This window comes from Montipora capricornis, chromosome 1 (genome assembly GCF_036669925.1).
Source record: "Montipora capricornis isolate CH-2021 chromosome 1, ASM3666992v2, whole genome shotgun sequence".
NCBI classification, from domain to species: domain Eukaryota; kingdom Metazoa; phylum Cnidaria; class Anthozoa; order Scleractinia; family Acroporidae; genus Montipora; species Montipora capricornis.
In genome coordinates this window covers 48,182,158-48,202,157 of record NC_090883.1, presented here as the reverse complement: position 1 = coordinate 48,202,157, position 20,000 = coordinate 48,182,158, and the positions used below count along the sequence as shown (strand labels likewise).

The following is a 20,000-nucleotide window of genomic DNA, read 5'->3' as shown; positions in this document are numbered from 1 at the left end:
GGTGTAAATTTTGGATTTTGGTCTCGCTTAGGGTGTTCCGGGCAAAGCGCCAATATTTTATACCACCAAGGTCTCGTTTAGGGTTCCGCGAAGTTACACAGAATTACGCAAAGAGAAACAGAAGTCAAATTTCCTTTTAAATTTTCTTTTTAGATAAAAGCATTCGATAATTATGCCTTTTTATCATTAAAACTCATTGCGTGTCGTATTTTTGTGTTACGTTCTAATTCGCTTCGCTCAAACGAACGTAAAACATTTTACCCTTAAATTCCCGTAATACAAACAAATACCACGAGAAATATGGTAGGATGCGCAAGCGTATCCAAAACAGTTTATTATAAGATAGAAATTACAAAAAGAAATTGTTACTGCACTTTTTTTTTTTTTTTTTACAACTCTTTAGATACTACTGTATGCAGAAACTAATCTACGCTCCATAATACGTTACAAACCTAAATACTTAGTTACATGCAACCTGTTTTCAAGGCTTTCTTCAACATACATATCCTTGGCAGAATCAGATTTCCACCTACCAGGAATTTTAAGTAGTCTTTCTGGAATCGAATTCCTACTATGGCGTACGGCAGCTGTAATGCCACCGGATCTTTAACTATGAAGACCATAAACATTAGGGTTGTATAGCCCAGCTGACTTAAGGTATCCCTTAAGATATCTCTACAGGTAGTATAAGAAATCTTTCCGCTCCTCAGGGTATAGCTAGAAGTACTACGGTGAAAAACAATTGGTCGAAATAAAGGGGAGGACTGTCTAAGTCAATACCAGATAAATCTAAATAACGTTGTAAAACACCAACAGGACAGTACTTAGATCCAGATGCACTAATATAGACGAAATTCCCTTCCCTATAAACATCTGTCTTACTACGAGGCACAAAAATTCTTATATAATCGCTGTGAAATTCGATATGCTCCGGAACGATATTGCATAATTCGTCATAACGAAAAAACCCTGCGAAGGCTAAAGAGCACAACGCAGCAATACGGAGATTCTTTAAATTAGCATCTTTCCTGTTATGAATATCTAAAATACGCCTTATAATTTCTGTGGAAATAGGCTTCTTTTTCATAACTGGCTATGACTTCTGGCGTTTAGCGGATTCGACGACATTTCTGCAAAATTCGCTATCTAAAGGATTACGATCCAAACTAGGGACAAAAGAATGTAACCATTTAAGGGCCGCATGGGCTAAAATTACTGAGGAGCTAGAAGCGGAAGACTGCTGAACTTCAAACAAATATAGAGAAACAACACTAAGAGGAAAAGGTAACTGCATGTTGAACTGTCTACTTTTAGACCAGTCCAAGAACTTTCTGATAACACGAACGTAAGCTTTAGTGGTCGAATCCGACCTGGACTTCAACATAACATTTAGCACTTCATAAACGTTGATTGAAGAAAACTGTTGAAAGCCTTTCCAAGAATTATTTGATAGCATAATCTGTAAAGACAAGAACAAAACATACATACTAGAAGAACAAAAGAAAGACAGAACATCCTTTAATAACCGTACAAAAATCAGTCATTGATGAGGCCAGTGCCACGTAAGACGTTAAATGATCGTATGGGCCAGTGCCGCGTAGATCAACAACCATTGATTAGGCCAGTGCCACATAAATCAACTATACTCCTATTAGGACAGCACCATATGAAATGACAGACCAAACATTAGGCCAGTGCCTTACAAATAAACGGCATACTGCCTTGGCCAGCGCCAACAACTGAAAAAACATAGGCTAGTAGACACACCGTCCAATAAATTAATCAGTAAATTTTAGTCTAACGGCCTTCTGAAATTTAAGATAATGTAATACGCGTGGGATGATACCAACTGGATGGACTACTGAGCAATTTTCCCCTCGAAGAGACTGAAAGAAAAATCAACACCCGAGGAATTGGGATTCCAAAACCTCGAGAAATACCTGGGAATCTTGCGGTTATAATAATTTGCAAAGCAATCTACACTATGCGGACCCCACAAGCCATCGAGAAAAAGAAAAAATTCTTCAGTAATTTGCCAATCATCAGTATCAATTAAACGACTTATATAAACAGCTTGTTGATTCGAAGTGCGAGGGATCCACTGTACATCTAAATGAATTCCCGATCGGATACAAATATGAAAAATCCCTCTGGCCATTTGTGCAAACCTAATTTCATGCTGCCCACTTCAACAATCTGAGCAGCTACTTGGCTATCCGTAAACCACTTAACATGTGATCCAACACTGAGGCAAATGATTGCAAAGAAACTCAATAACAGACAGTTCTCTCCACATTGAACTTTGACCTCTCTCGTTCTCCGACCACGTTTTGTGGCACACAAAATCATTGTTAAAATCAGTAATTGCTCCACCTCCGGTGGAACTGGCGTCAGAATACACAAAATAACTTGGTACCTTACTTACAAAGCAATACCTAGTGTTGATATTAACCATACTTTCCTTCCAAAAATACAGTTCTTCCTTGCAGTAATCGTCAAGAAGGGATATAGAATCCCAATTATCCCTGCACGCGGTGAACAAGACACAATGTCTGCTCATTATCCTGCCAATCTTACCCACTACAGGCCAGGTAGAGATAACTTGACCTGTGAAGGAAGACAACTCTCTCGCGGTAACTTTGAAATCGGCTTCAATAATATGATCAATTGAGTTAATGATCTTAACAATTCTCCTTTCCACAATTTAAAAGTACCTAATGTAGCATTCCAGGTAATACCCAGCCAGTCCAATACTTGGGTGGGTTCCCATACCGATTTATCTTCATTGACAACAAAACCTGCGTTGCACAAATCCGCCCTTACAGCCCGGGCCTTAATGAGACAACTTTCTCTATCCTGAACAATCGCCCAACCATCATCCAAGAAGATGGCTTTACAAAGACCCTATACTCTCCAATAACTTTTTTTTTTTTTTTTTAAGGCTTCAAAACCTTAGTAAAAACCCAAGGGGCAGAGGACAGACCGAACGGGACCACAGAAAAAACAAAATATTTCCTTAATGGAATCGGGCGCACGCCATGAAAACCCCAGAAAAGTTTGGTGCTCTTGTGCAATGTCTACATGATGGTAACCACTTTTTAAATCGAAGGAAAACATGAACCCATCCTTCACAAAATAAGACATAGCAATTTTCCAGTCCTCTTACTTAACACTTTGCTTAATTAATGACTTGTTGACATGACGCAAATCGAGAATAAGCTCTTCTTACCGCATGGTTGTTCAGAAACTGACAAAGGATTTACAACAAAAGGCTGCTCATTAACCAAACGCACCCGGTCTGAATTAAGGAGCTCAAGAACAGCTTGATCCACAAAAACAGCATAAATACAAGCCGACTTATTATTTTTCAGTTTTACGGCCAACGGAAAACTAATGAATGGCAGTCTGTAGCCATTTTCAATAATAGACAAAATGAAATCCGGAGCACCTATAGATCTGCAGAAAACTAAATTATTCTTCAGATTACCCTTAACACGTAATGAATGTCAGCTTTCAAGTTCGTAATCCTGTGTAAACTGATGTACCTGCGCCAAGGCATCATCATTGCTTTTGTTGAGCTGATTGGCCTGAGGTTGGCTTGTTGTAGGAGATTCCAGGGAAAGAATTGTAGCTAAGGGGCTGGTAACTTCCCGGCCAGAACAAGGATTGGCAGTCCTTAGCCCAGTGTCCAAATTTGCCGCATTTGAAACAGCGGAAGAAGTCGCCAAAAGCGTCTCTACGGCCTGAAAGATAAAGGCAATGACGAAACCTGTAGTAAACGGGAGGTGGGGGGGGAGGGGGAGGCTTAAAGCAGAAAGATGAATAAACTGTATGGAACCGCAAGCGTGAATGGTACTCAAGAGACAGCGGAGGGTATAAATACTAATAACTGGCCAATCCTAACATACATGAAAAACAGAATGCACAATAGTGGGTGCGGCAGGTGTGAAATGAAAACACCGCAACTAATTACTTGGAATACCAGCGGAAAATATATTTACGTTCTAATTCGCTTCGCTCAAACGAACGTAAAACATTTTACCCTTAAATTCCCGTAATACAAACAAATACCACGAGAAATATGGTAGGATGCGCAAGCGTATCCAAAACACCCATGAACATACAAAGTATAGAGGAGACTCTTTATCTTATACCACGAAAAAGTTGATTATCAGTGCCCAAAGCAATTCTTGGTTTCTTTCCACGATCACTGGAGAGTTGTTCTTTTTGGCGTCTCTTGCGACTCGCAGCTTCCCTTGCCTTCTTAAGACGTTTTTCATCTTCGGAGCCGGATGCAAGTTCGTCTGACTCGTACTCGGCTACGACCTGCCAGCCGTCCATGCTTTTATCAGCGATTTTTATCAGCTTCTGCCGCTTTCGAATACGTTGCCTGCCTTCTTGGGAAAGCTTCTTGATTTGCAACAACTTTGGCTCGATGCTTTCGCTCTCGGTTTCAATACTTTCCAAAATGGTATCCAGCTCGGCATTAAGCTCAAATTGTTTCTGGTTTCCTTTGAACTTTAGCTGCACAACTTCTTTATCTAACTTACTTCTATGCTCGATTTGCTTTCCTTTGTCTTCTAATTTTTTCTCAAGAAAATCTTTGAACATGGAAAAGACTTGATCAACGGCTGCTGAGTTGCCTCCACTGTCACCCGAAGACGTTTGGAATACTTCAGCCGAAACGGACGAACCTTCGCTCTGTATCTGGTCGTTGGGCATCACACGAATAGATGGGCTTAAAGCAGAAAGATGAATAAACTGTATGGAACCGCAAGCGTGAATGGTACTCAAGAGACAGCGGAGGGTATAAATACTAATAACTGGCCAATCCTAACATACATGAAAAACAGAATGCACAGTAGTGGGTGCGGCAGGTGTGAAATGAAAACACCGCAACTAATTACTTGGAATACCAGCGGAAAATATATTTTTTAAACGGTCTCTTTTAGGGGTCAAAATTTGCTTAAGCCACGCCTAGATTGGTCTCCTTTAGGGGTTTGACCCAAAGGCGATCTTCAGCCGTTATTCCCGGCTGGAGTGGCCGTGAAGAACGCCTCAGCCGATCCAAATAAAACCAGTCGAACTTAATTGGGTCAAACGCCGTACTTCACATGAACGTAATTCATGTAAATTAGTTGAATTGAGTTCGGCTCATGTGAAGTGCGGCGTTTAACCCGGGCCTTAGGTCCCGATATCTTTTTGGATAGTGAGCGCGCGCATTTGAAAATACCCATAATTCCCTAGCGGAGTGTAATATTTCCCAGCATGCATTACGCGACATGTCTTGGACAAGATGGCCGAAGGTAGTATGTTTTCGTTGTTGTTTACCTCAAATTGCGTTGGTTTCTGCTGTACCGGAATTAAGATATGAGAGTTTAATTTCGCTTTTTGTTTATTCCCAATGTTTTTGAACGCGCTTTCGTTGCTTGAAGCGTTAAAACTCGCTGCGTTTTTCAAGGTGAAATTATGGTACGTGGTAAAGGCTTTTCACAGCATATTAAACCTTCGAGTGTTTTGTCTGCAGGAAAGCACGTGCATGGGCTTGATCGTCGCTGAATTAAAAATTCTCTTGTGGATTTATAAATTTCTTAACTTTTCTTACGTCAATTATTCGCAGAAAAATCGAAAAAGGAAGATTCGAGTTTCATTGGCAAAGCTGAAGCGAAACCTGATCGCGCGAGTAACTTGTGCTGCTACTCTCAGCGTGTCTGTCACTTGGAGAAACTGAAGGGATTTGACTTTTGTCACAAACATATCTTGGAAGACAAAGCCAGTCCATTTAAGCCTTGTGACTTTGTGGCTAAATCAAATAGTAGGAGATGTCCGAATCCTGCTCCAAAACTGCCAGACAGAGGAAAGAGGTAGGCCATCTGAAACGAAATCTTCGATCATCTCTATGCAGGCCTGCTTGCGTTGATACATAAACTGGATTTACTGCTTGACATCTGTGTCCCAGCTGTAGAACTATTGAAGACCAGAGTGTTTAGCACATGGTTGAAAGTCAAGTATAGAATACAGAGCCCTGGTCTTATCATACAGAGTATAGTACAATATTTGATCAAGTGCAGTGCCTTTGTTGCTGTAGTAGCTACACTATGCTGTAGTCACAAATGGCCCACTGATCCTCTTAGCCACAAAATGTATCTTTCTCTCTCCCTGCCTTGCACAAATGAGCCACTATGCCCCCAAGATGGCAGGGCAGTTATCCATGGTAAATCAAAGTTTTTTCGTGACACCAACTGAAGGTAAAATGTTATTGCTGTTATGCTGGACTTCAGAGGACCTTATAACTCTTTCTACATAAAGCTACATAAATTATGCGACCTGCCACTGTGTTTTTTCCTGCAGCACATAATAGCCACAAAGAAATCAGATGAAGGTGGCAACTGAACTGCTGCCACCTTCTCCACTTTTCCAGAAGTTGAGAGAAAATAACTACCTTTTGCCTTATCTCTGTCAAAAAACTGGCAAAGATATATCTCTGCAATGAAGGGAGCATGATGTCAATATCATTTCGACAACCACAGTAGATGAAGTCACACACCTACAAAGGAAACCTACAGTAGCACTCAAACTGAAATATAGGAATGTCTTCTAAAAATTGCAGCTTTTGCATCATTCACACCCGTAAAGCCGAGCTGCGTCGAGCAGTGGAGGAGAGGAGAAAAAGAAGACACCATGAAGGTGATGGTAATGAGAGTTATGATGAGAATAAAGAAAAGCGGAGAAGAACTTCAAGCACAAATTCTCAGAAGAGTGACAAAGCAGATGGACATTCCTCTGGTGACTATACTATTGCTGATTATTAGTGTGTTTTCATTGTACAGTAATAATTATTTATTTATTTATATACTATATTAATTTTGTCTCCTTGCCGCATTTTTAGTAGTTATCGTGCATTTTTATTGAGGATACCAACATCACAAGAGTTGGTTTACAGAAGGGTCCTCAAATAAGAGACTAAAGTTGAAACTAGTTATGAAATACATAACAAACTATGGGCAATTAAGTTACTCAACATATAATGTATAAAACGTCATAATAGTGTTCCAGATAAGAGTCTGGTCTCGGGTCAATAACCAGACAAAGAAGGCTTCCTTACCCGACAGATGAAAGGAAAATGTTTAGTCAAATATTACAACAAAATTAAAAAACGAAAGAAGGACATTTCTTGGTTACAAAGTACATGTATGTTGTTTGACTCTGAAAGTGACGAACAATTAACATTCTTCCCTATGGTTCATTCGATAATAAAGAAGAACTTTGACACAAGGTGATCACATGCACCTTTGTGGGTGCCTAGAGCTTCATCAATTTCTTCCTTTTGACAGAACATAACCTTCCCCTTGATTGATAGAAGTCAGAGATTGCAGAATATTTAATGTTTTTACGATTGATTGTAATTAATCTTTCGCTGAGAATTCGAAATTCAGAGTTGTGTATGAAAACTAGGTTTTTTTCCCTTCATCTGTCTGTTGTCTTGCCTTTTACCATTTACTCCCAGGTTTTGCGATACTTTTTAGTACAAACATAAAGCAGAAACAACATGCTCAGTCCTTCCTTAGTGTGGAGAATAAATGTTTAGTATGTGGAATAAACGTTTGCATGACGTGCCTTCAGAGTAATTTGCAGTTGGTTTTTTTGCAGACTATTTAACTTAAAGAAGAAACAATCGAGTTTTACTTAAGAGCGTGTTTTGCTGTCTTTGAACTGAATTTATTACCACCCTATGGGTCAGTGAAAGACCTTAAAATGGGACAGGACATTACAAAATAATTGTACAAGAACATGTCATTCAGCTAGTGAACGTGTGAGCCCTCCTTACCCCATCCCCCTTCCCCACCCCCAAGGGGCCACTGATGGCACACCATCTGGGTGACCCCTCAAATGGTCTACATGACCCCCTGCTTAAAAAATTTAACTGAAATGCTGATAATGTATCTTTAGACAGACCACCATCTTGATGTTGTAAGTAACCATTGAAGTCTCCATTAAACTTGTACATATCGAAGGAGAGAAATAATGTTGTGAAGCAACTCATCGCACGCATAAAAATAGCATGATAATCTATTCTTGGCACATTAAAGGCTTTCAGCCAAGTCTCTCAAGTGTAAGTGCTTCAGTCACAGCTTTGTAGAAAGTTAAAAATGCCTAATGCATCACATGTGTCTGAAATGTATATTATGCTTGAGCTATTATACATGTAAATTACATGTATTTAGATTTGACAACCTCTTGTGTCAACAGTTGTGATAGGTGTTAGCTGGTAGCTGTTGTGGATACTCAGAAATGATAAAAGCCATATTTTTTTCTAGCATTCTCTTGCACTATTCAACTGTCCTTTCCCAATATGGGCATCTTTATTATTTTGTGACCTTTGACTCGATAGCATATGCTTGTCTTTTCTTTTTAACCCATTGATTCCTGGGAGTGAGACTTAATAGATTTTACTCCGTTTAACGCCAGACTATTTTACTCGTTAATGGGAGGCATCCGAGGGCGTTTGAGTTGTGAATGTGTTAATTGATTGGCCAAGAAACTCGCATTGTGTACTGAAACTGCTTTGTATCATCAGCTATCTCTGAAATTTAAGCTTCCCACACCAGTGGCTCGGTTAAGCATTGGGCTGTCATGCGAGAGGTTGTGAGTTCGACTTCGGCCACACCAACACTCGGGGGCCTTAAAATAACTGAGGAGAAAGCTGCTGCCTTTGTAATTACATCTTCAAATGGTTAGACTTTTCAAGTCTTCTTGGATAAGGACTGTAAACCGGAAGTCCCGTCTCATAGCCCTTGTTGGAAGTTAAATAGTATGGGACGTGTGTTAAAGAACCCACTCATTATTCGAAAAGATTAGGGGACGTAGTCCCTGGTGTTGTGGTCTGACCTTATCTGGATGTTTCACTTCCTAAAATTAATTGTAAACTGCATAATAAGCAGTCTGGCTAAAGTCCCCCATAAAGCATTGTAAATTAGTCCTGAAAAGCCCCAAGGGGAGAGACTAATAGCATCACTTCACTTCACTTGGTATAGAAAGTAAGCTTTGGGGACTGTTGCTTTAAAAAGTTAAAATTGTAATGAAATGGGCTCATTAGAGCATCTGTCTCAGAAATTTATCAGTTTTGTGAGGGCTAATATTTTGCTGAATATTGAAACTGTGAGGCTAAAAAATTGGGGAGAAGACTAATTGCAACAGTTTTTTATCCTTTGAAGCAATTTTTTTCAGAACCAGATTCCTTCTGTGAACACATTCGTATTGTGATTAAACTCTCATTAGCACTGCCATCAGCAAAGATGTCCTTATTACAGCCAAAAAAATACACTGCAGTCAAAGAGCATGCATGGTGATGCTTCGTATTGGTTTATTGGGAGCCTTGTGCAGAAGAGTTGTTAAAATGAATCATTTTACATTTACATGTAGATGAAGAGGTTGGCGCCGGGAGTGGTGATGACTTTCTCAAAGTGGATAGTGCATGGCACGGGGACATTGACAGTGATGCAGACTCTGTGGATAGCGAAGAAGAAGATCCTCTCAAGTGAGTTTTAGCATTTTTACTTCGTCAAACTATTGTATGGTAGGTTAAGAAGTACAAAGGGCTGTTTAAATGTTGATTTTTATTCGCTGAGTTTCCAGTGGCTGGAGAACTCAGTTTGTTGCAACTTTTATTTCTTTTTTAGGGACCTTTTTCTTGGCATTACAGTTTACATGCTGAAGCATAGTGACCATTATACCAAGAAAAAAAAGCGTATTTCATTGGGCCCCTCTGTCAAAGTCTCATAATCAAAAAGAAAAGAAAACAAGCAATTTTTCTAAACGTCATTTCAGTGTGAATGCTCTTGAATAATACATGTACCTCTCATTTGGTGTTGTGGCAGCTTCTCTTGTTTTAAGTTTAAGTCATTATTAATTTCTGCTGTTTAGCCTGTTGTTAAATTTGTTTTTGGATAGTGCACATTACTCTTGGACCCTCTGCCTGCTAAGAGTGCCACTTACAGTTTTTACTCTGTCTAACGCCAGCCAATTTTACTAATGAAGAATCCCTTGAGGGCGAAATGGTAAAGCTATCAGCAAGGTCATTTGCTCTTCTGACTGCAGCTCAGTGTTGATTGCCCACCCTAAGCCTTAAAAAACAGCTTCTGAAAGGAGATTCTTTACAGGCATGGTGTTGTATAATGCCCGACTTTCTTACTCTTCAGTGGGCAACCCCTATAGAGGCATAGTGGTTTAGAGAGCAGCAACATAATTTGCACATCTTCATCTACATCTACATGTTCCAGCACTCCGCAAAGTCCCGTTTTGACTTATGGCAGTTTCGGCTTAGGTGGCCACATATGCCTTACGTGTAAGTCTTTTAGAGACGTCATGCCAAGCCGGCCACTTCTGCTGAAGAGAACAGGAAAGCCACGACACCGGGATTTCCGTTTCTCGAATAGTGTGTGGGGAACTTGTGAACAAGTTATTTTAAGATCCCGAGTGTTGATCCGGCCGGGGTTCGAACCCGCAACTTCCCGCGTGACAGCGCGATGCTCAACCAACTGAGCCACTGGTGCACTTTGACTGCATTTCACTGTTGATTGCCCACCCTCCCCAATCCCCAGCCTTACAAGAGGGCCCTCTGAAAGGACTTTTGTTGTTGTTTTACAGGCATGCTGGTGTGTGGACAGTGGAGGAAGCAACCAGGATATGTAGGGATAAAATGATCAAACTGCGTTCGTTGTACATTGCTCAGTTCAAGAGGCTGCAGCACGTGTTGAAAGAACGGAAGAGAAAATATTTCCAAGCCATTCAGGCAGAAGAAGAGGAAGAAGCAGGTTATACAATAACTAAATTTCAATTATGACCAAGGGAGGGCTGGTCAATTACGAGTTAAAGTTGTATTCCGAAAGAGCTTAATTCTGACTCCACTAACACGAGCATTCGAAGTGAAAAGTTTATTAAGGAGTGTGCAGCCAGTCATCCGCTGAAAAGACGTCCTGGAATAGTACTAGTAAACTGCACATTGAGATACTCTCACAATTTACAACTGTATGAACTTGAATAATGTACCACGCCAGATACGAAACACCACCAAAAAACCACTCCTTATTTGTGGCTATTTTTAGAACTACTATATTTTGACGCATGTGACGTATGTGACTGAGAACATGCGTGAAGTGGTTCACGTATGTCACATACGTATGTGACATAATAAATGGCTGACCATAGGTCTCTTATGATTGGCTATTGTGAAAACACCCCAAGGCTGCTGCCCAACTGTCGCCTGGGGCGCCTTATTTGCGAGCGCGGGCGACCAAATTTCTGAACAAGTGGCCCGAACGGGTGCCTAAATTATAGCAAGGTGATTCATCCTCACTTGTGATTAATTAATTCTGGACTCTTGAAAAAATGACTCGAGCTTCTCCGGAAAATAAATTCCTTAGGCAGCAGCCTTGACACCCACTAAAGCCCCCCTGCGAGGTGCTTCTAAAAATAAAAAGATACGGCAAAGGGTTGATTCAATGGGTTAATATGGAAGATGGAGGCTCCGTGTAATGGGCTTCTGCTGACGTAGAATGGCAAAACTCTCCCGCGAAGGCGAAAACAGCCACCGAGATGACATCAGTCAAAGAACCCGAGCGTCTCTGACGTGCCATCAGAATATTAATTTCTGACTAATTCAGGCACTCCGGTCTCTCAACCGTCTAGTCAGGAATTAGATTATTCTTTGATTTCATTCACGTGATAAGACGGCCATGTTGGTGCCAAAGTAATGGGAAAAAAGGAACTCGCGTTTTGGATAATAATAGCGTCAAATTCCCAAAAGACTTTTTCGCTACTGTTCTTTCCCAACCAACATGGCGGCCGTGACGTCATATGCAATCAAAGAATAGACTTTTTTGCAGATACGGCGGCCATTTTGATTTCTATTGTTTCGAAAGACATTATGGGATGCTCAGGGGGCAAATTAAAATGTATTTGCCTCCTGGGTATCCCATAATAGCGATTTGAAACAATAGAAATCAAAATGGCCGCCATATCTGCAAAAAGGTCTATTGTGAAATTTCGTATAATTTGTTGAACAGCGGAATGGACACAAAATCGTAAAGTTAGAAAGATCAGGTCACTGAAGTTCATCTGTTCCAAATGTAGTACAACGTAAACTCGATTTTGACCAGTTTCTAGGTAGTGGATCCTCACGGTTTAGAATTGGACTCGCATTGTTACATACCGGTACCATCGTTGGATGCTTTTTAATGGCGTTATTCGTATCCCTTCATTTAACCCGCATTTAAATCTTTGTCAAAGCACAGAGCTGTCCTTGTTGTTACGACCCTGATTTAGTTTCCTCTGCGCAATATTTTTTGTTTTCGACGGTAAAGTACAACCAGGAAATTAAATGAGTGTATCTTAACAGCCTATGCATAAAGGTAACGAAACGACCTTTATTTAAGTGTCTAGTCGTTTTAGCCCCGGAGCACTAATTGCGAACACTGTAAACTGAAATCAACAAATTTACGCAAATCAAATCAAATGTTAGTTTTGAGGTGAGGGGAAAGCCGGAGTACGCAGAGAAAAACCTCTCGGTGCAGAGTAGAGAACCATCAAACTCAACCCACATAATGACGCCGAGTCTGGGAATCGAACCCGGGCCACATTGGTGGGAGGCGAGTGGTCTCACCTCTGCGCCATTCCTGCTCCCTCAAAAGAAAGTTAATGGGTATGAAAAAATAAAAGAACAGGGAGAAGCAGAAAGCGAAACAAAAAAGATAGTTTTCCCCAGAATTTTCAGGGTGGTAGAGGTTGCCAAGTTCCTATTAGAGGTTGCATCCAGTTCTCTCCTCTCCCCCCCCCCCCCCCCCCCTCCCTCTCTAAACTGAAAAGATGCTTCGCCTTTCCAGAATAATGTATCTTTTTCTATCCGCACGTAGGCGAGTGCCAATTGACCCCCTCACAGCTCCTTGGACGTAAACACCGTCACGAGCGTCCTGGCAGCGAAGCTTTGTTACACAAGCAAGCTAAAGAAAAGAAACACGGAACATCAACGCGACATCAGAATGTGTCAACGCTGCGCTGTACTTATTCCCCTGGGGGAAACAGGTGTCCAGAGAGGGTTCTGCCTCTCACGAAGCACTGTATGAAACGTATCCTTCAGGTTCATCTCTTCACGTTTATCTCATCTCATCTCACTGAGTCACTTTCAACATCGGGAAGTATTTGTTTACAAATTTGCCTCAATGGGTGAACCCCAACATCTTCTAATCAATCCTTAAAAAAGTCAGCATTGAGGATATTAACGGTTTATTGCTTTATTTCCTATGGAAGAAAGAGAGAGAAGTAATCCTGGCCCTTATCTGTGGAGAATTTAAAGTACTACTACGACCAAAAAACAATTCCTTTTTTTTCTTTGTATTTCAAAAGTATGTTAACTAAACACTAAGTGGCCCAAGTTCTAAGTTCTGATTTTAAAATTTGACTGGAATTTTCTAATTTATTGGTACGCCATTACTAACTTTAAAATCTTGAGAGACCTGGGTCGAGGAGAAAATGACGTCAAAGACTCACTAGTTAAAGAATGCAATGCGTGTGTACGCGGCTGAATTAATATGCAGCACGGGAATTTCGGGCTTTCAGACTTTTAAACCCGTGTTTTGCATATAATTATAATAAATTGCGTTTACACGCTGAAATTTTAAGCTAGTGAATAAATGACCTCATTTTCCCAAGATCCAACCCTCTTAGGGTCAATAGGTTAGTTTTGAACGTGAGTAATGATGGACCGAGTATCAAGTATTTATGAGTCAATGAATCAATGAGTCACGAGTCAATGAGTTAGTGCAGTTACCCTAACCCATAAAATGAAAGATAAAATTTCAGAGAGTGCTTAGGCCTAATTACTGAAACGAGGGCTTAGGCGTAATCAATAAATTATTGCTATATTGACTGTGAGTCTCATTGACTCATTGACTCATTGACCATTTGACTCATGTAAATCATGGGACCCCTGGCGGACCACGAAATCCAAAACTTACACTCAAAATAAACAGCCTTTGGATAAAACTCAAAGCTCAAAATTTTGCCAGTTAGGTGTAAAGCGAACACGTTTTCAAAATCTGAAGAAAAAAGGAAGTGATCTTTTATCATAGTAGCACATAAAGCAACAGATACCTGAAAAATTCAGGTGACTCTAACGGGACTCGAACCCACGCCCTCTGCGATGCCGGTGCAATGCTCAACCAACTGAGCTATGAAGCCACACAGTTGGAAGCAACCAAGGTCAGTTTGTTGGGCTTAATTGTTCCAGTGAAGGACTCGATGAATAAAGTGAATTTATATTTGAAGTGCGGGCCACAGACGAAACGCACTTATCTGGTCAATTTATGCAATGGTCTCTTTTCGACACCTGAATTTTTTATATTTGTAGAGACAAGACAATTGCTTAAATTGTCCAGATAATTGCGAGGGTCACTTCTCTCTTTCGTCTATAACCCGCTCTCCAAATACTACTGGAGGCGTCACTATACGGACTCAGACGTTACGTTGCTAGGGATATTAGAGAGAATGTATGAGAGACAGGTTACCAAAGAAGAATTGATGACGTCATTTTGACGCCATCTTGAATGCTTTGCATAAATTGTTTTGCGTAAATTGTTTTGAATTTTTGCGGGAAAAAGTAATTTTCCTTTTAAAAAAGTTAACCATAAATTTACTGGCTCTAGGGCCTATGTCACCCAGTAACTTTCAAAGTTATTTTTATGGGTAACAATTTGCGGGTTGTCAAAATGAGAAAGCTTAAAATTGCATAATTAGGCTAGTTTTAAAAAGAATTCTGATGTTATGTTTATTGAAAGACACCCTCCAGAAACAAATTCGTATGTGAATCAGAATGCGAGAAAGTGTTCAGTGTAAGCAATAACGCTGGCAAAGACTGCCCTCATTAGCCGCAGTTAAACGATCGAGCATTTTTATTAAACATCAAACGAAAGGAAAACGAAGTATGCTATGAAAATGATGAGATAGGCGGTTAAGCATGCAGTCGAACTAAGTCTTCCAACATTTCGTTGGGCGAAAATGGTTAATCGATCATGTGGGGCTTTAGGACATTACTTTTATTTTAATCCTGGTATCTTACTTCATGATAAGCTGTAAGCGCGAAGTAACAATTGTGACATTTCATTTTTGATGAATTCTCGCCAAATGGGCCTTATTCGCGCGGCAGCCATTTTGGCCTTAGACAACAGATTTCGTACCCCAAGCCTCGAGTTGAAATGTTTGGGAACGAGTTTCGGTGGGCAAAACAAACATTTTCAATCCCTCGGGACTCAACATGGCTGCCATGTGATTAAGGCCCATTGTAATTATTACTGGCATGTTACATGAACCTCATTTGGACGACCACGCCCGAATCCCGTATTGACCAAATAGAAGCGGGATAATCCCCGTTCGTAGCCTGAGACAACCCCTCCCAAGTCCTATCTTGAGCTAGTAGGAGCGGGATGATTTCTGCAGCAATACTCCTAGCAAGTTATTGTTGTAGTTTCCTTAAAGTAATTTCCCTAACTCGATGACAGACATAACTCATGACCCAAACCAGTTGCTTTTTCAAAAGTGCACGTTCGTCTCCATTGGTGAAAGTCCTTGTGACAGAAATGTGGCCAAGGTATTCAAGCACACCGCCTGTAAATTGCATATGGAGCTACCAGCAAACATGAAAAGACCAGATGTGAAGAAAGACCTACAAGACGCAAAGGAAAGGGCTAGGTAAGTTCGAATTTCGCTTTGAAACGCTCGAAATGTGCTGTAAAAATGAAATGACCTGCTCAGGTCCCTGATTTGGCTTGGAAACCCTTATCCTCCAAGTTAGCGGTCTCCTAACATTGCTAAACAGAGTGAGACCACTTGAAACACTATCTCAGAGACAAGGAAGGCAAGCAGCTTCTTGCAAAGTACTATGCACTCGCGTTGTCCGAAAACAGTAGGGAGCTTAAGCAACGACGACGGCAACTACAACGAGATCGTCATCTCAAAATTTAAATTTACGTTATTGTAATCAGTTTGTGACTATTTCAACCTTTTTAATGTGGCAAGGGTGTGGTATTTTCCCAAGTGGCCTATTGTTTTTGGCCACTAAATATGCAAATTTGTGACACTCTCGTAGCCGTCGCCGTTGTCGTTGCTGGAGCTCCCTAATAAGGGCTGCAAGATCTACGACGGCGACGTCGACGTGTAAACGTCACCTCAGACTTTGACTTGGCACTATCGTAAGTGTTTCGCGATTATTCCGTCTCGTTCGCGTTGCACAGCGTGGCTAAAAATCGATAGGTACGAGCGGTTTCAGTTAAAAATAGAGAGTGAATGGTTCACATTAGTATACTCACATTGTCGTCAAACCTCAAATTTGGTGAGTTCACGGCGTTTTTATGCGGATTACCGCAAAAGATACGCTAAAATGCGCGCCGCGCCATTATTTTCCTTTTTTTAACCATTGCTATTATTATTTTTCTGGCGTTGTCGTTGCTGTCGTTTCGTGCGAATAGAACGGCGCCGCCAAAGCAGGCGCCCATCAAAAGAGAAAGCCGAGCACTTCGGTCTAGCTTTGGAGTTGCTAACCACAAAGTTATACATAACATGGGCATAAACGTAAATAAGCAGGAGTGACCGGCGTGAGAGAATGCTATTGGGAACCTCCGAAGACAGTCTAGGGAGAGATCCTCGTCTGAAATTCTGGAAACTTTGAGTGTTTAATTGGGACCATTTCTCTCGTTGCATCTTCAAACAGAAGCAATTTCAGGGCGTGGAACTTTGCAGTTATGTTTTTTTTTTTTCTGGTCTTGAAAATCTGTTGAAACGAGCCTCAGAGCGGTACTTGAACCCAGTTGTAAAATCCAACGCCATAACCACTGGAGCACTCAGCCTCAATGCGATAGGGGCCACTGTTTTCGTGTAACCCTTTGACTCCCAGACCTGAGTGATCAGTATGTAATTTCTTCTCACTCTTTCAAAGAAACGTTAGTCAGACAGGCATTGAGAATGAAGATTATTATCAGCTTAAGAGGCGTGATTTTGTCGTAATATTAAATTCTCATGCCTATCCAACAAAGAAATCTGTGGTATTAGTTAGGAGAATGAACGCTTCGGTCTTGGGAATGAAAGACCGGTTAACTAATTTATAGAGCTCCGTATGTGTCTTTTTTATTGTGCGGTTTCTTGTTGAAGAACAAGAGTGGACGAAGGACCCACCCAATGTGCTGGAAATGCGTTTTCCGTGGAAAATTGTTCCTGGAAGCCTTCCTTGCACAACCATCAGCGCATTACATGAAAACGTTACATCGTTAAATGCAACTGAATATATTTTGAAAGACTTAAAGAATTGGCTCATCTACTCTTTTCGTTATTAAAACATTATTCCATTTCTTGGGAAAAGTACAACTGATCCTCAAGGTTATGCTTTTACTTTAGAGAGCTTAAGCACGCGCGTTTTTGAGACGCGGACGGCAACCGGAAGTGAATATTTCGCACGCCAGGATAGCGGTCTCTCCCATATTTTTAAACTAAGGGTCTCTAATAGTGAAAAGATACTTAGCGATATAAATGTGGTTGTGTGAAGACAAGCTAAAAGGGAAAACAGCTCACTTCCGGTTGCCGTCCGCGTGTCAAAAACGCGCGTGCTTAAGCTCCCTAATAAGTGACTTAAAGATCTACGACGCTTTCTCTCTTTTAACCAGTGATATCATTGTTTTGTGACGTTGTCATTCAGTTGATCGTGACCACCGCGGCGAAGATCGTTCAGTTCCTAATAACAACGTAAACGCTGTCAAACAATCATTTCATGGTCTGTTTAACCCTGCGCTAATTTCGTGGCAATTTAATCGGAAAGTAGCACTGATCTTCATGTGTATTCTCTTATTCCAAGTTTTAAGAAAGAAAATAATAATCTTATTTTTCAATATTCTACCCGTAATCCACTTTATAGATTGCGTGAGACCAGAGCTTTAGAACAAAAAGATGTTGATGTGTCCGAAGCTCTTCAGGAGAAATGCAGCGCTCTTGTGCCTCCTTCCACCACTTCTGCTAACCAGACCGAGGTCGAGATGTCACCCACTGCTCGTGAAACAACGTTAGCAAAAAAGCCGTCGCTTTCTTCGTTGCCAAGTGTTATGTCCTCTTCTTGTCCCGAGAAAATGGACATCGATAGCAGCTGTAGTAAAAGCGCTGATGATAGGCCGTCGTCGGCCTTGTCCGCTTCAGTCACGGCAGCCTCCTCGAACTTAAGTTCGGTTTCACTGTCGTCGATTTCGACTCCCTCTGAGAGTATCTCACCTGGTTTCGCTGCTGCTAGTCTTGTGGCGGTATGTAGCAGTCCTCAGATATCGCTGCAAGGGACGCCGTTAGACAGCGTAAGCAACGCAAGTGGAGGAGCAGATGTGGAATCATTGCCAGACACGAGATGTGAGCAGAAAAAGATTGTTGATGCTTCGTCTGATAGTGCCAGAAACGATGCTGATTTAAAACCGGTTGCTGCCACTATGGAAGACGGCTTAGAAGATCGTAAGACAGCTGAGGACAGAAATCAAGAAGCCACTATATCGAAACTAAAGGAAATAAAAGAAACCGGCCTTAGTTCTATTCGAGCTATGAACACAACAACTACAAAGTCGGAAAAGGCGGAGTCGCAAGTTAAACGCGCTGAACAATTCGTAGAAGAATCCAGTGAGACATCAAGCAAGGGAGAGGGCCAAGAGTCGCATATCCTTCCTCAGGCTTTTGCATCACATAGAACTTCCATTGCCTCTGTCTCTCCTCCTCCGTTGAAGACTACCTCCTCTGAGGACACTGCGAATAGTGGCTCGCAGTCTGTGTCGAACAATCCAAGAGTGGCTTCGCCCACGTCAGTGAATACTGAGCAAGATGCCCCCTGTGAAACCGAAAGAGCCGTTGCTTCCAAGCCCTCCTCGAAGGCTCCCCTTGAAGAGCCTTCCGCCAACTCACTAAAGTTAGCATCAAAAAGTGTGTCTCAAGTTTCCTCAAAGGGTTACAGTGATGAAACTTCCAGCGGCTCAAAGGCATCTGCATCTGCTACCACTAGGGCTGCCACTGGAGAGCCTCCTGAGAACACGACAAAGGCAGTGTCAAAGAAGGCTCCTCAGGTTACCTCAAAGGGCGACACTGGCGACTTGTTGGGAGCGTCCAGCGCTTCAAAGGCAGTCGCATCCACTTCGACAAAGACTACAGCCGCAGAGTCTTCAGACAACGTACCAAAGGTAGCGTCAAAGAGCGTTTCTCAGGTGTCCTCAAGGTCGGGTGACGTGCACAAAGCCTCTTCACAGAGGCTTTCCCCAGTACCGCTTAATGTTGTAAAACAGGCAAACCAAGTGAGATCCGGGGCCCTTTGCACCCGTCGCAGCTGACAACGACGACTTCTGGGACTACCGTAACTCAACCGTCTAAAACGAAGCCCTCGGTTGCGAGTGACGGCCCGCGTCCCACTGTTGTAAAAGCTTTCCAGCACTTGCCGTCAGGAATGACTGCTTCTAGCTCGAAGCAGTTCAGTGCCATATCTTCAGTCGTTTCCAAGGACACAAGTAAGGACTTGAAGACCGATCAGACCAAGACTCAAGATCAGGGGGATACGGGTAAAGTGTAGTTGAAAATTGTGCACAATGGAGTCTCGAAGAAACTTGTCAGTGTTAGCTCACAGAACTCATCGGTGGTGCCACCCTCGGAGCTATGTGGTCTGTTCACCTTCATTTTTAAACAACATACTTCTAAAACTCGTTGTCAGCTTCCATTGATTTCGTAAAGTAACTATACTGATACTTTTACAAGATGAAGGTGTTATTGTCTTGATTTAATGTTCATATAAAATATAAAAAACGGAAGTTTCAAACATCGTTCTGAAATTAAAGAGCAGCATTATTGTGCTTCGGTTTTGCTGTTAACAACCCCTTGTTTGGAAACCGTCAAAATCCTTTTACCGGGAATCAGGCTCGCGTTCTAGTCATTATCTGCGCCTCCCAACT

General features: G+C 41.5%; 1 protein-coding gene across 1 annotated transcript; it reads left to right on the top strand.

Moving 5' to 3' along the window:
- The first annotated feature begins 5,279 nt into the window (after positions 1 to 5,279).
- On the top strand, positions 5,280 to 19,899 carry LOC138046740 (uncharacterized). The gene is made up of 8 exons (XM_068893332.1): positions 5,280 to 5,306; positions 5,621 to 5,864; positions 6,611 to 6,786; positions 9,424 to 9,538; positions 10,648 to 10,814; positions 12,912 to 13,124; positions 15,552 to 15,741; positions 17,954 to 19,899. The coding sequence occupies exons 1-8, from the start codon at positions 5,297 to 5,299 to the stop codon at positions 19,386 to 19,388; spliced, it is 2,550 nt and encodes an 849-aa protein (XP_068749433.1). The 5' UTR covers positions 5,280 to 5,296; the 3' UTR covers positions 19,389 to 19,899.
- Positions 19,900 to 20,000: the final 101 nt, after the last annotated feature.

What these genes read in the sequence shown, in the direction of transcription:
- LOC138046740 (XM_068893332.1), top strand. An exon ending in GAAGAAGAAGATCCTCTCAA is followed by an intron (nt 9,539 to 10,647) that starts GTGAGTTTTAGC and finishes GTTGTTTTACAG; the next exon opens with GCATGCTGGTGTGTGGACAG. An exon ending in AGAAGAAGAGGAAGAAGCAG is followed by an intron (nt 10,815 to 12,911) that starts GTTATACAATAA and finishes ATCCGCACGTAG; the next exon opens with GCGAGTGCCAATTGACCCCC.